The 15,345-nt window shown below is 43.4% G+C and overlaps 1 protein-coding gene across 1 annotated transcript; it reads left to right on the top strand.

Annotated features, from left to right (window-relative positions):
- The first annotated feature begins 3,792 nt into the window (after positions 1-3,792).
- On the top strand, positions 3,793-14,908 carry LOC119402885 (solute carrier family 22 member 5-like). Its single transcript, XM_049418298.1, has 5 exons — positions 3,793-3,880; positions 5,854-6,068; positions 7,960-8,141; positions 8,726-8,871; positions 14,869-14,908. The coding sequence occupies exons 1-5, from the start codon at positions 3,846-3,848 to the stop codon at positions 14,906-14,908; spliced, it is 618 nt and encodes a 205-aa protein (XP_049274255.1). The 5' UTR covers positions 3,793-3,845.
- Positions 14,909-15,345: the final 437 nt, after the last annotated feature.

Genomic DNA, 15,345 nt, shown 5'->3' with positions numbered 1-15,345 from the left:
GCTAGTTGGTAGTCCATTATAGGTCTCTTTGCGCCGCATTTTCGGACGACGGACGTCTGTGTCACCTTCACTTGACACTTTGTCCAAAAGCTTTCGCACTATGATGACCTATCAATGCGATATAACCGCTCGCGTGATGAGCATAAGCTGACCTGGTGAATTACCTCTTTCGTTTGGTAGACAGCATTCTCGAACTACATGTGCTGTGTGCAGCTAGTACTCCGGAGAAGAAACAAAAAAACGCTTTACTACCTAATATACGCACCAAATGTATCAACGGTGGTTCGAAATGTCAAAAAAATTAGGTAATGAAGTTTTCAACTGCGCAATACTACTGACGACTTAGTTCAAGTTACCTCTCGAATATTGTATGTCGAAAATAACTGATATATTTTACACCCATAAAATTTACCGTTAATGGATACACAGTACTTTTACGAAACATTAGTAAGCAACCCAGTAATTCACAGGAAATCTTTGTTGTCATGCGTAGCGAGACGAATGGACAACCCAAAGATCACCTGTCCTTTCGAAGCTCATTCCATTTTATGCTTGCAAACTTTCCATGTATTCTCAAACCTCATTCTGTAAGGTCCTCACCTGCACTTCACATCCGTTTGTCAGTGCGAAAACAAGACTGTATATCCGTCCTGCTCAATACGTGGCCTGCGCCGCTTCTTTTTCCTTTTTGTCTTTCCAGTAACTGACTTCTTCAGAAAGTTGTAAACACGCACATTCTAAGATCCTAATGACCTTTAGGAATCGTCAACGGCTAAGCTTCTTTCTGTAATTGCTGCGTCATATCTACATTTTCTTCTCATGACACGCCTTCTACAATTTTATTACCTTATGAGCGCCTGGTACTTTTTTGGAACGACAAACTTTACAAAACATGAACAGCGCAACATTTTTGAAACAGCCAAGGACGACGCGGACGAACAGAATAGAAGCTTTTTCAAAAATGTTCAAGTACTGTCACCAACCATCCCAGCTTTCAATCCTACGAGAGAATTTTATAAAACACCAGTTCCTGCAGCAACGGTTTTCTCAGCGCGTGGCTTTAATCATTGCACTAATCATTGCATTCAACTGTTCTTGAGCCTTGTGTGATCTGTGTCGTTAGGTTCCTTCCAGAGTCCCCGCGTTGGCTTATAGCGAAAGGAAAGATGTCCGCAGCTCGCAAAGTAATAGTGAGAGCCTGCACGGATAACGGACTGCAGGTCGACGACATTGACATTGCTCTAGCACAGCTGAGAAAGAAAATTCTACAGGTAAGTGTCATTGCCTGCGCAAAATTCTCATCGCTGCTACAGCACTTCTAATGTTGGTCCCTGAGAGTGCTCCATGTCAAACACTATCGTATCGCACTTGCGTTGGCTTTTCCATGATTGCAACCGGTGTGTTTCCGAGGTCTACGTACGCAAGCCTCGCTATTACATTGCCACGACCACATGGTGGCAGATAAGGCGGAACACTAGATCAGTTCATGCCCAACAGGGCCTTGCCGCACGTAATAATAGCATAAACACCAAGCATTACACTTTCAGGGCTTGTGGTCACCGCAGTAAAGAAGAACCGTACTGAAATGTTCCGTGTAACCATTCAATAATTTCATGTTTCCTTACGGAATCTATATATTTTCCATATATTGGTCACATATTTTCATAAGAATCTTAGGGAATCATACGAAACTATTGGAATTGTATGCGGAACGTCTTCATTGGGAAGTTAGTCTATATCGCAAAATCCATCCTGTGTCTACGATGGAATAGGTGCTAGAACAATTTTTTGTGAAGATTTAAGCAAGTTAGATATATTCGGTTTGATGGTGGCAATTTTTTCGCAAAATAACTTTATTCTTCAGAGGTGGATCAAAGACTGTCAAGCCAAAGTAGTGGTAATAGTATTTCATGAAAGAAGTTAGATGGAGGGAGCGTGGATAAGCTATTTCAACGCTCACCAACTCACTCCTTCCTGTACACCTTTCTCACTAGTGCATTCCTACGAATCCACAGGGCGTCCCAGCTATCACGGAGCAGGATTTCGAAAGAAGAAGGACGTAGTCACGCGAACCACACCTAGTGCATATAGTTCCCAGTATACTGTAGTAGCCACTACTAGTTTTTTCGTTAAGGAGGTTTAGTTAATAGTCCTAATTATGTTTCCAGCTTGACAAGTACTGCCTTAATCATTAAATATCAATGACAAATATGTAGGCATGTTCAAATGACATCTAAATGCTCTATTTTCAACAACGTACTAATTTCGTGCTCGCTTTTTTTTTTGGTTAATAAAGAAAGCCCGCGAAATATGAAAAGTGACACGTGAATAGACTGCAGTGTGCATCATGAAGCAGCGCCTTCAAACAGCCTCACTGTGAGGTAGCATGTCAAGGAAAATGTATCGATTGCCCTACCTGCACTTCCCGGCCGAAGAAAAGCGCCGCTTTGCTCTTGAGTTAGACATACTCTGAACAGTGCTTCGGCTGCTTTATCGATAAGAACAGTCGGCCGTGAGCTACGGATCATGATAGTGGTGAACAGCCGAGTGCAAAGAATTCCTGCAAAACTGCGACGCATGTTGTTGGCGCTCGTTTCGTACCCTTGTCAAAATGCGGAACGCTGCCTCTGGCAACTGACAAAGGGAAAAGCGGTTGCTTGCAGTAAGCTTATTTGAGGGCGCTGCTTTCTTTTGCGGGTGGGACCGTAGACACGTTATTTTTCACATTTCGCGGGCTTTCTTAATGAGCCGGACAAAAAATGAGCGCTTAATTAGTACGTTGCTGAAAATAGCGCAGTTAGATGCCACTGGAACATGCCTACATATTCGTCATTGACACTTTGATGATTAGGTGAGTACTTTCCGAGTTAGAAACATAATTAGGACTATAATCAACTAAATTTCCTTAACGAAAAAATAGTAGTGGCTGATATAGTATACTGGAAACAATATGCGCTAGGTGTGCTTCGCGTAACAACGATCCTCTTTTTTAAAATATGCTGCTTGATAGCTGGAACGCCCTGTATATACTGATATCATCCTATCTAGAAATCCCTTACGAAACATTTAGCTTCTAGAGACGCCACCTAGATTTTAACAGTTATGATATCTTATGTGTTCAGTGCGGCACAATAGATACAGTTAACGAAAGGATTACGAACAAACTCTTGCATCACAAAAAGAAAATACTGTCGCTGAGTTACATAACGGAAACCTTCCCGCAGAGCTTCCTTTACTCGCAAAAATGTTTTGGGATGTGTCAGCACGGTTTGCTAGCATTGCTTTGCATTTCTTGGGGCTGCATGCAATGAAAGGGTACAACTAAATGCTCAGTACGCCTTCAAATCTTTTCGCGGTTATTGGCCAAATTTCAAGAGTACGCTTCATTAACAGCGTGCCCAGCGACCACATTCGGCTTTTCGTGCCTAAGACTGCAGAAATCGTCCTATTAAAATGGAAAATACGGATCACTAGTTCCAGACAGCATACCTAATGTAGAAACTACTTTTCCTTCGCCATGCGGGTGCAGCAATGATGGTGATCATCCTTCAAGGTGACATGTACGCAGCCAGCACACATACCGCTTGCGTGCATTGCACCTTACACACAATAACTGGAGCAGGTCGTGACGCAGAATATATTTGCAGCTTTCTATTAAAAACATATATATTTCAGTCTCGCTTCTTATAGATATTAGCGAACCACTGAGAAAAAGTTTAAAAGATGGCGCATGTTTTTCAAGCTCTTATTGAGATTTATTATGTGTTTTATTGCATTATATTTACTAGGAAGAGGAATCTGCCAAGAAAAAAGCCAGCTTCACCGACCTCGTACGAAGCCGAAGAATGCTGCTCTATACCATTGTACTCGTTTACGCCTCGTAAGTAATGCGCCTACATCAACTTTAGAAATAAGAGAACACCTAGCTTGCAAGCTATTATGAAGCCAACATATTCCTGCTCCTGCTTTTCCCTGCGTGTGTCATGACACACAAAAAACCAGCTGACAGATCTGAACTCTAGAAATCAAGGCGTTTGTTTCCGGTGATGTGTTTGTTCAATGCAAACGTATGCCTCGCACTGTTTATTGTTTACACGAATCCATAGAATTTCATGATAATATTATGCATTCACATTCGTTGCAGCTGAGGTGCGCTAATATCCTCGCGCGCTTACCGGAAATAATTGATCATTGTTTTCTAGAACGCGGGACAAGTCAACTTTCTATACTCCTGGCGCCATCTACCTGAAGAAGCTCAAAACATTAGATGGATAGATCATCGAATCGACTGAAGTGATCGCTGTGCTATTCTAAATGACTTGGTGCTCAAGCATATTGCTTGCAGAACGAACAAATCTGACGCTTCTGTGTCGCTTGTGGCTTAGCGCGGCCTTCACAAATACCTACTCGTTTCGGATCGGAATGGTCTCCTACCCTACATGTTGTTATTGCGGCTCGGAGGAAACGATTGGCTTCTTTGTGATTTACCCTGTTTCAGTGCGCCACGAGAGACTTTCAAATGCGTTAGACAGCTGTACACTAAAGTATAACATCCTCACCAAGACGCTTCCGATGGCTGGAGCTGACAGGTATAACATGGACTTACAGGGGCATAGCCAGAATTTTTTTCCGTGGAGGGGGGGGGGGTGGGGGGTGGGGTTCAACGTTCAACCATAATTTATATGTATGTTCATACGCGCGTTTGTGTGTGCGTATATATATCTCAAGCAACCCCCCCCCCACTGGCGATGCCCCCGCGGACTTAGGTAAAGAAGTGAAAACGAACCGGTTTTAATTTAAACTGATGTTTACTTCAGGAATGCAAAACCTCATAAAGAACACCAGTTACATAGTCTTCACCATTGAGAGGACAGATATTGTTGCTAAGCAAGTCTCGCTAAGCAAACTCGGTTGTTGCAAACAGTTATCTGTATATGAGTACTGAATAGGAGGATAGTCACCCTGAACATTATCGGCAGGCAGAGTAAATCCTATTTCGGAGGCATATTCATTCCGAAACTATCTCGTAAATTAATTCTTGCGTATCCTACGTTTTCCCCTTTAATATGAGTATTTTATTGTGTTTTTTTATAATAAATGACACTACATAGGGCATGGCTTTAAGTATAGTAAGGGGATTTAGGCGTGGCGATATAGGTCTTGTATTCTCATGGCTACTGTTCTTGACAACTTAGGAAGAGAACCGGATTTTGTAACAAACGCATATGTGTAGTGGACGGTTCCTCTGGGCTGTGTTTCTAGCATCGATGTCTTGGACGTGCTACTTGCAGAATAAAGCTACCTGAGCCAGCCAGAAATGCATCATTTTTTTTCTGATGCTGGTAATTCAGTGTCCTTACATCATGCCCATTTAGGGCTACCACGCGTTTCTAGAATAAGATACGGAAATGCACACACAGAAGCGGCGGCTTTCTGCAAGTGGTTATGTATTAAACGTGAGCAAAGTGAGGTATTGGGCTAGTTGGTTTTTCCCGATTGTAAAAACTGCGCTACAGTTACTGCGAAATACGAACTTAGGGGGGAGACACGAAACGAAGTGGACACTACAAGCGCAAACTATCAACTGAAATTTATTGAACGAAACTTGAAGGTAAGAAGACATCCAGGAAAGGGAAAGAACGGTCTACGGATAGGGTAGGGGGGGGCGGCAATCTTGCTGAACTGTCTTCATGTGCTCCACGTGGGGTGATTGCGATGAGGTGATGGGGTGATTACGATTGCGAAAAGTGTCCAAGGCTCAAAGTTCCCCCATAACTTCGTATTTCGCAGTAACTGTAGCGCAGTTTTTACAATCATGGTTGTGCATTCCTTTTTTGTGCTTTGGTCACGCAGGGCAGCTGGTGGAGTCACTTTCTATGGCCTTCAGCTGTCGGTTACGAGCCTGGGCGGCGACCCGTACCTGACTTTCGTTCTTGCTGCGCTTGTGGAGATACCAGCGGTGCTCGTCTGCTATGCGGCCGTGCGCTGGCTTCCAAGGCGTTCAACAATGCTAGCTGTGTACGCCGGCACAGCACTCTGCACTTTTGCAGTGTGCTTGCTTTCGCTAGGTAGATCACGTTCGCCTCTAGCAATTTGTTTTTGCTCATACATCAGACGTGACTGCCGCATACAGCGTGCATTTATATTTACTCTTCTTTTTATTTTACACTCAAGCCCACAGAGCTTTCTCAGATGGAGACGGCTACAATAAAAACACGAAACAGAAGAAAATAATATAGAATGTCTAAAAAAAACTGAGCATGAAATTTCCAAATCTCAAACCAATGAAATTTCAAATATACGTAGGATGTTAAGTAAAGCAAATGAGCTCCATTCAGTTCACGTGACCTGAAATTAAATAACTTTCATAGAAGAGCAAGAGAAGCCAATATTAAAGGGAAGCGTTGTCTCAGGGAGCAGGAGGGGGAGGGTTCTTTAATACGTGGGACGTACGGGGAACGAATGAATAAAAGAAAATGGTAGTGCGGCAAGCATGGATATGTACCTTGTGACAATGATTATTATGATGATGATTATGATGCTGCGAGCAATAAGACGGGCTCGTAAGTAGCCTAACCTTCAACACGCAGTTTCTTTACGCTGTAAGTTATTCTCTTAGGACATGGGCTTATATTTGGAAGAACATATTTTTTTCATTATTTACTAATAATTACTTTAGTCACTTTTAGGCACATTAGGAGATGAGCTTTGGTTTTCTTCAAGGTAGGCGTCGAAAGTGTGGAGGGCATGAACACGTGGGCTCTAAGGCATAAATGTTAGCAAGCAAAGAAGATAATTTGCTGGGTATTGCTCCTAAGCAATACTAATCACAAACAGCGAGGAAGCTAACGAGGGTTTTAGAAACTTGACGCTGAGAATTTATTCTTCCGAACTACGCATGGAGGGGCTCATAATCATGCATAAATCTTTTTTCCGTAAGTCAAGGAAATTGTAATGCAGTGAATATACTGTATTCGCACCAAGGTTTCGCAAAACCAAACGTTATTATTACGCTTGAGCAGCAGTGGAGGACGTGCTGACTGAGAAACACTTGGATAGGTATGTTCCCTGCGGTGCTGGTTAGATTCCCAGCATGAACATGAGCTTATTTTTGGGGCTACACCCTAGAGCGACACCGTCACCTGCCGCTATTTTTGCTCCCCTGTTTGCGAAATCTGATCTCGGAAGAATTTGCCAAACAGAATCATTTTACGTTTAATTATACTAAATAGGGTACTTCCAGGTGGAAACAAAAGAACGCAGTGCCCACAGAGATATGTTTACAAACAGATACGCAGAAGTGGGCCACATTCAACACCAAGTCCACATTCTACACTAAGACTGATATTTTTGTCTTCCAAGTACAACTCTATTCACGCTCACGACATTGCCCATAATTATTATGGTGCAATGTCGTGAGCGTGTTTACTCAATATTATTATTGAGTAAATCATCACAGTGGCAAATTAATCGTTCCAGGACCGACGTCAAGAGTATTTTCTTTCTTCGCTCGAAAAGCATACAACCAAAAAACAAACTGTGCATGCATTTTGGCCATAATAGGTGATTCATTTTATGCAAGGATTGAGGCCGACTGATTGCAGAATAATTAGATATTTAATTACACGCTAATTACCATTAATTGCTGAAACTCGCACAAAACAACACATTCCTTCGTTTTATTTCTCGGAATGTATTACTGAGTGCCTTGAAATCATGCCATGCAAATTTGATGCATTTGCAGACACTGCATCATAATTCGTGACTGAAAGGGTTAATGCGACGTGTGTCGTTTATATTATTCGATGTTATATCTTAAAAAAACGGAAAAGTTTATTTGAGATGTTCACTATTTCGTAACAGTGCCATAATGCTAATCCACGAGACGCACTAAGTCTACTTACTTTTTCATGTTTTGTGCTTGTTGTTTCCTAACGCGTGGCTTTCAAACACATCTAGATTGGGTGGTGTTACGCCAGGTGAGCGGAATCGCGGGCAAGATGCTGGCATCCGTGTCGCTGGCCCTGCTGTGGATTTTTGCTGCCGAAATATTACCAACTGTGTTCCGAACATTTGGAGTAAGTGCCTGCTTGGTCGGCACACGCGTTGGCTCCTCGAGCGCACCGTTGCTACTTGAGCTGGTACGAAAACTTACACCTATATATCCCTTAGAAGCACGATAGCTGTGCGTACTTTATTGCAGTTTTGTGACACTATTAAATAATAGTGTCATAAATAACAGTAGGCTGCTAATACATCGGTAACCGAGGTAACTTAACCACTGTGCCATATTCATTAGCTTTTGACAGCTGCTTGATTGTACGGAGTTTTCTTGATGGCGATGACAATGGAAGCTGCGATACAAGTTCTCCTCGTCAAATTTCGTTACACGTCTCTCATTGTAAGCACTTTGACGCTGCCGCGTAAACTCAATCGGCCACGCGTGTTATATGACTTAAGATCCAACATGTTATAATGGTGAAAAAAAAATGTTTCACTTTACCTAACTCTTCATTTTGTTTTCTTGGTGATGAAGCCGTTATGCAAACTTAATTCCTCAAGAGCGTGGGATACGTTCTTTCTTTTCTTTATCCACAGCGCTCTGGAGTCATCATTACGTATTTTGAGGACATATAATGGAACTTCAGGGTTACGCTATTTATAAAAAACTGAGAAATTACACATCTCTCGGAGTTTAACATGCTCGTATAACTATTCTATGCAGCGAACGTACACCAGTGACTGTGTGCCTATGGGTATCCTTGTCGGTTTCGCTACACTTGCTTCCGTGCTGATGCTGCTGTTGCCAGAAACTTTCAGGGTGGCACTTCCTGACACGATACTCGAATCCATAGACCTGGGAAACTCGAAGTAAGTAGTAAAGTAATCAGTAACTTCTTGCTCCCATATTACCTAAATGATCTTTGAAGCAATCAGATCTATGTGAAATAAATGACAAAAAATTCAAAGTTCAACGCTGTTCATTTTTCAACGCTTAAAAGCCTTTCAGAGAATACATTCACCTGCTTTTACAAGTTTAGTGGCCTACATAGTTTCGTTTTTTTTTTTCAGGAGGTCGAAGAAGAATCGTTTCGCTGACCGACTCAACGCAGAGCCTGCACCAGAAAGTATAGTCAAGTGAAGTGTGAGCGCTTGCAAATATTTTCTGAGTGTCCCGCAGTGTACTCCTGCACCGGAAGCGCTCCTATCACGTGCACACGCTATGACATTCAACTACTCCCTAATGCGTCATTAAAATCTTCTTGTAACATGTCAACCATGAAGGATCATAGCAGTGTTCGCGACTTCAGAATCAACAACGCGAAGTTTGTTGTATTGCATAATCGTGCGTCGGCTATTTGGAAAAAAACATTCGCGAAAAGCAAGTGTTGTGCATTATAAGTTCATTCACTACCGTACAATAATTTGATGGAGCGCGCAGATAGATTTCATACACGATTATGGCATCAGGGCGTATGATGCCTTGAGATACAATGAATTCCGTGCGGAACTTGTTCTTACAACTTTTTACATATTGCGTACTCAAGTGGGTGGGCACACCACTCTTCGCTACCCACGCTTTCCAAGCTGCTAACTGTGCTGGTGGCTTTGTTATTGATCTTTTTGAATTATTTAGTAGGACTTATTAGTGGTCGACCAAAGGATCTCTCTCGTATTAGTGAATTGTCACCGCGAACTTTCCACGTACGAACGTTCCCTGCTCCGCAACCTCCGGATCGACTGCGCTTGGACAGCCGCCTGGAGCTGCGGCCATGGAAGAGGCCATACCTCAGCTTGTAGAGAGTGCGAGATGGAAGAAACACTGAAACATCGCTTGTATTTCTGTACCGTACTAAAGCAACTGCCACGGCCGCCACACATTTCTTCCGGTGACCACAAGCGGCCACACAACGATAGCTATTGTTGCGTGCCCGTCAACACAACCATGTTTGGACAGTCCGAACAGCGAGGTATGTGGCCCTCCTGACACTGCAGAACACCTCTTATGCGTCTGCCCACGATGTGTCAAGGAAAAAATCCAATGTCCACCGTCTTGTTGAAATCTAAAAAACAAGTTTCAGAAGAATTTCTGTTGGGACCACCACCTCGTTATCAGCGCGGTATTTTGAAAGCACTGAAGAAATTTTTGCGCCAGACAGAACTTGACAAGAGACTACGAATAGTTTCTGGATATTCAAGGTTTTGCTTCATCGACCCCATCCTCCTCGTCATCATGGACACCTTCTCTCTTCTCTCTTTCCCGCCCCCTTCACTTTCCTAACGCTGAGTAGCAGGCCAGAAGATTGATTAATGCCGACATCTCAGCTCTTTTGCCACAATAAACCTTTCTCTCTCTGTTCTTTTTTTTTTCGACGTGGAAGACGGCGAAAGGAACACCAGTTTAAATACCACCAGTGTTGATTTGGTGTGTTTTGGATGCTAACACCAGGCTATACTTTTGTGTTCTGATGAAAACACACGCCCGGGTGTATTGGGTCCTGTTGGGGACACCACCCACGTGTGGAGTGTTAGCACAAATCACACAAGGATGTTCTGCAAGTGTACACTTATATCATCTGATGTGCTGTCTTCTGGCACACAACGGCCAGCCACACTCACGAGGCACAACACAGCTAGCCAACGAGCTACATGTTCTCAGTCTTTCAACAGCAATGAAGGTTTAACTGAACAGAACCGACAGGTTCTGCGCTACGTCGGGGACCCTGGATTCGATAGTGGCATGAATGGTGGACCTTCTGTCCTGCACGTGAACTAGAAACACCGCTTCTCCTCCCTCCTTCTATCTGCTCCTTTCCACCTTTTCGTCCACAATCCCTTTCTCCACATGTTCTCAACCGTGCTCCCATCAAAACAGTGGCGTAGCCAGGAGAGGGGGCTCAACAGGACAGTGACACCCCCCTCCCCGAAATTTTTTTCTGCCATGCGGTACAGAGCACGAAATCACACACGACCACACTTACCTGCCCGGACCCCACGTCAGATCAAGGGCGTGACCCCCCCCCCCCCCCGAAAAAATTCTGCCTATGCCACTGCTTCAACAGCTGCAAAAAGCGGCGTCTTCACCTCCTCTACAAAATTGTCGCCGTCAGCTTCCGCGATCACCCAATGGAAGAGCGCGGCCGTGAAGTAGTAGAACATATGTCGCAGCACAAATGTTAAACGTAATCGACTTTGTGAGGCGTTACATAGTGCTCGAACATTCAAGACCTTGGTTTAACTATACGGCAGCGTAAACGTAATAGCACAAACGGTGGTACCGCCATCTGTTGCCTCAATTCAGAAATGGATTCATATCATCTTGGCTACAAGCCTGTCGGACGTGTAGCCGATGTAGTAGACAGGAAGTTCGCGCTTGTGCGGAAACGCTTCAGCACCAGCCTCAGCGCCGTACGACGACCTCGTTTCCTTCACTCACAATCTAGCCGCCTACGACATTGCATTCTTGCGGCCATTTCATTAACATGATATATACCGAAATTGTCATCTCATGACATGACTATTTGACAAACGTTAACGACAAATAGCAACATGAAAACATTGACATGCATGTCACGTACGTCGTGATTTAAACGACATGATTGTGGTGCTATCGCGGTCGTTTAATTAACTTGACGCATACCACAGTTGGTATGGCATGACATACGTGCACAAGAAACACAAATGATTGGTCACAATATGGGATCATGTCATGCATGTCATGTACTTCATGGTTTACGTGAAACGACCTTAGAGCTCGCGCAGCCATTTCATTTGCTTGTTATATAACAAAAGTGGCATTGAATGAGTATGGCAAATACAAATGGTAGGTCATGAATGGTATATCCTATATAGTCGTTTCACTAGCATGGTATATACCCGACTGTACAGGCATGCACGGAAAATATGCGATAGTGAACGACATATCATGGTGTGAATGCCTCGATTTTTCTCAAAGCCAAGACGTGCGATGTATGCTGCTCCTAGCTGTCTTCTTCGCATTTCCTTAGTTCCCACAGGGCGAGAAATTTGGCGCATTTGTTTATAATATGCAAGATTTCAACAATCGATATTTATCCACGAACCATCATTGAAGGTCCTCCTATCAGACGTTTAAATGCGGAAAATAGATGGAATACGCTTTGTAAGCGGAACCTTTTGTCAGTGACTTTGCGAAATATAGGAACAAACCAACACAGTCGCGATGTTCTGAATACTAGCAACCTTCGCTCATAGTAGCACCAATACAAAGAGCTACGATTGCCTTACGATGGTTCATCGGGCGAAGTGAGCTATAAAACGTAACTCACAATCACGCAAAACTTTGATGCTGGCATCGTATACGAAAGCATCAAAAAGACGTCATGTTGCTCAAGTGTTTAACTAGCGAAATTACGAACAAAAAGCGCTGCTCCTTTTATTGAAATCGCGTTTTGATAACCGGCATGGTGAATAGCACACCGCCTAGAGATTTCTCAGTCGTTCCTGCGTTACCGAACCTTTTTATCTGCTCTTTAAAAACGCCCAGACATCGGACAATTCAAGCTTCCTGATAGCAATATTCGACTCCAGCACCCGCAGTGACGCCCCACATTCGCTACCAGGGTCTCTTGCAGATTGTCCGAACATCGTTCGCGCCGTCTAAGCAAACGCACCGCTTTTGCTCAACGTCGCACTGAAGCATGATTTTCGATGTACAGACTACTCGCTTTCACACTTCCACAACTTAGCTTGAGCCATGCGTTTTGAAAGCACGAGTGACACGTTATAGTGCTAATACATATAAGGAAAATGTTGAGGGGAAGACTGAACCTTCAAGAGATGAAAGACAGTCACAGTTTGACAAACACAAGTCCTATTATCAAAACATGATCTACAGGGGTATGCCTATTGAAGGATTTCTATCCACATTACTGTGCTGTCACTCGATCGCTGCAAGAAGTCCTCGAATTTTCGACCAGCTTCTCCGTTTCTTCTCACCGTGTCACCACCAACTGTCAACGCGAGTTCTAAAACAAGTTACACGTCGCTGAGATCCACAAAAACCGTCACGAACCCTTCATAAGGTTTCGTAAACTCTCCTGATATTTAAGTTTGGTGCAGCTATAGTCCCCAAAGCCATGTTGCGCAGCATGACGCGGGAAAAAATCTTACAACGTAGCAAGCCGAGAAAAATAAAAGTGAGGGCTCTCACCTTGCTGTCATCCACTGTAGCAGGTGACAAGCAGGTCCGTGATTAACAACGCCACGAAGACACCGAATGCCGCTCAAAACCGGACTTATTACGAGCAAACAAGAAACAGGCAGGTCGCTGACGCCCACCCGTGTCAGCAGCCATTCTTTGAAAGCTGGACTGGTTCTGCCAGTTCAGCTTGGAAGCCACGCAAGCGCACGAATTCACCAAACAATCTTTCTTCACAAGTCTTCAGCATGAGTAAAGGTAGTGGCATTCAAGAGAAACAAGTATTGAAACGCATCCTTTGAATTTGTTTGAAACCTTTCTTCTCACGCCATCTACGTTCTTTAGATGGCGCAATTCTTGAACCGCTTGCCAGGCCGGGGGAGGAAGAAGGGACGTTGTTCCGCTTGCACTCAAGTGACCGCACTTCTTCGTTTCCCTTTCGCTATCGTCGCGATAGACTTTTAGATATTTTTGGCGCCCTGCCATTCCTTCTATCGATGGTCTGGCCGCGTAAGCGGCCGGCAACGACTGATTAATGCTACAAATAGCGTCGAATACCACACAACCCATGCTGCTATATAGAGATGGTTGTTTTCTTGAATGCGCATGTTCATGATTCCTTCAGGGCGCATATTATTTTGTGAATCGTCCTAATTATCGCCAAGCAATGCAAGCTCATAAAAGCATGCATGAACAATAGGTTTGTGTAAGCAATTATCAACATGTCACGAAAGAGAGGAAACGTAATTTAGTTATGATGGAGCAAAAACAAGTTACTGCCACGCTCGCTTCTCTTTGTATATTTACGGAACCTGTCCGTTACGCATCTAACCACTGTCTTTCTCAAACCGCGCCGGAATGTCTGGGAACCTTTACAGTTATTTTAGAATTTCCTGAAAAGCTTGACAGCGCATTGACTCATCTTTGCCAAGGTAGCCAGCTGTTGCCTTGACAAAGACAAGACCACTTTTCAAAACGTTTGCTCCAGAGCATTTCCTGTGCAACTAATTCTCACTAACTTATCTTGGTACGCATGTTTCATACTGTCCAGGCAAACTCATACGCACCTAACGCTTTCTCTCTTTTGACGTAATTAGTCAACTATATATTTATTTTTCGACCTCCAATTTGATTGGTTAACCCATTAGCGCCCGGCGTACTTTACAAAGTACACTTCATTTTTTTTGGAATAGAAAATACACTATACAATATTCTCATTTTTCTGATTCGCATTTTTGGCGCTAAAGGTTGCAGCAAGACACTCCTAATTGAACATATTGACTCAGGTAATTTTTTTCTGTGCTAAGAGTTGTTAAACTTTTGGAAAACGAGCGCCCGTCGAACGCATGTGAGGACTACTGCGTTTTCTGAATTAATTTAAGGTTTCACACTGTATATATTGAAAAAACAGATTGATTGTGCTTCAGAAAGAACAATATAATCGCGGGGAAGCGCAAGAATTAGCTGTAGTGCACAGTTTTGCTCTGAGGGGTAATCAAATGTTGGTGTACTTTTCGTAGTACACTGGTCCTTTGTGAGAGCTTACATATGCATTGCGTTGTAAGTTGCCTAAGAGATCGAACCAGGTATTTTCTTCGGAAGAATGCCGCTTTTCAAATAAATTCAACAAATAGTTTTTGCTTGGGCCTTAATGGGTTAAACATGTCCTCTTGGATGCATATATCCAGGAGGGCTCCAGGCACCTACTTGTCTAGGATCGTCAAGTAGCTGTGTCATCTGTTTTCATGTCCTCTTCAAGCAGGAGGCTGGAACCCTCCTCGCCTCGCCAGTTCACACGAACACCTCTAGCGGGCGCGCGGTCTCGCGGAAACGGCGTCCCTTTAACGCGCCGACTTCGTCCGTTAAACCCCTAACGTTCGATATAAGCTAAGGTATAGTTAGAAGATCAGGATGTTTCACAGAATCACTACCGTGGAAACGTGGAATTCTCTGCAGTATTCCGCAAGGCGCATAAAAACAGTAGTCGCTGAGAAATATTGGCAAGATGTGCAAATAAAATTGTTTCAAGGGCAGGTTTCAACACAAAACAATGAAGACATACCTGGCAAATCCTACCTGCTTTGAAGGACTACAAGAACGACACAAAACGCTTTAGCACTTTGATAAACATCGTTTTATTATATTCTACATTCCAAATAACTTGG

The sequence above is a fragment of the Rhipicephalus sanguineus genome, chromosome 8 (genome assembly GCF_013339695.2).
Source record: "Rhipicephalus sanguineus isolate Rsan-2018 chromosome 8, BIME_Rsan_1.4, whole genome shotgun sequence".
NCBI classification, from domain to species: domain Eukaryota; kingdom Metazoa; phylum Arthropoda; class Arachnida; order Ixodida; family Ixodidae; genus Rhipicephalus; species Rhipicephalus sanguineus.
The sequence above is the reverse complement of the archived record's forward strand: the minus strand, read 5'-3'. Positions and strand labels throughout refer to the sequence as shown.

Bases quoted from the DNA above. Each gene is read 5' to 3' on its own strand.
- LOC119402885 (XM_049418298.1), top strand. From the start codon at position 3,846: ATGCTGCTCTATACCATTGTACTCGTTTACGCCTC. The intron at 6,069-7,959 runs GTAGATCACGTT...AAACACATCTAG, and splicing joins AGTGTGCTTGCTTTCGCTAG to ATTGGGTGGTGTTACGCCAG. The intron at 8,872-14,868 runs GTAAGTAGTAAA...GCATATATCCAG, and splicing joins ATAGACCTGGGAAACTCGAA to GAGGGCTCCAGGCACCTACT.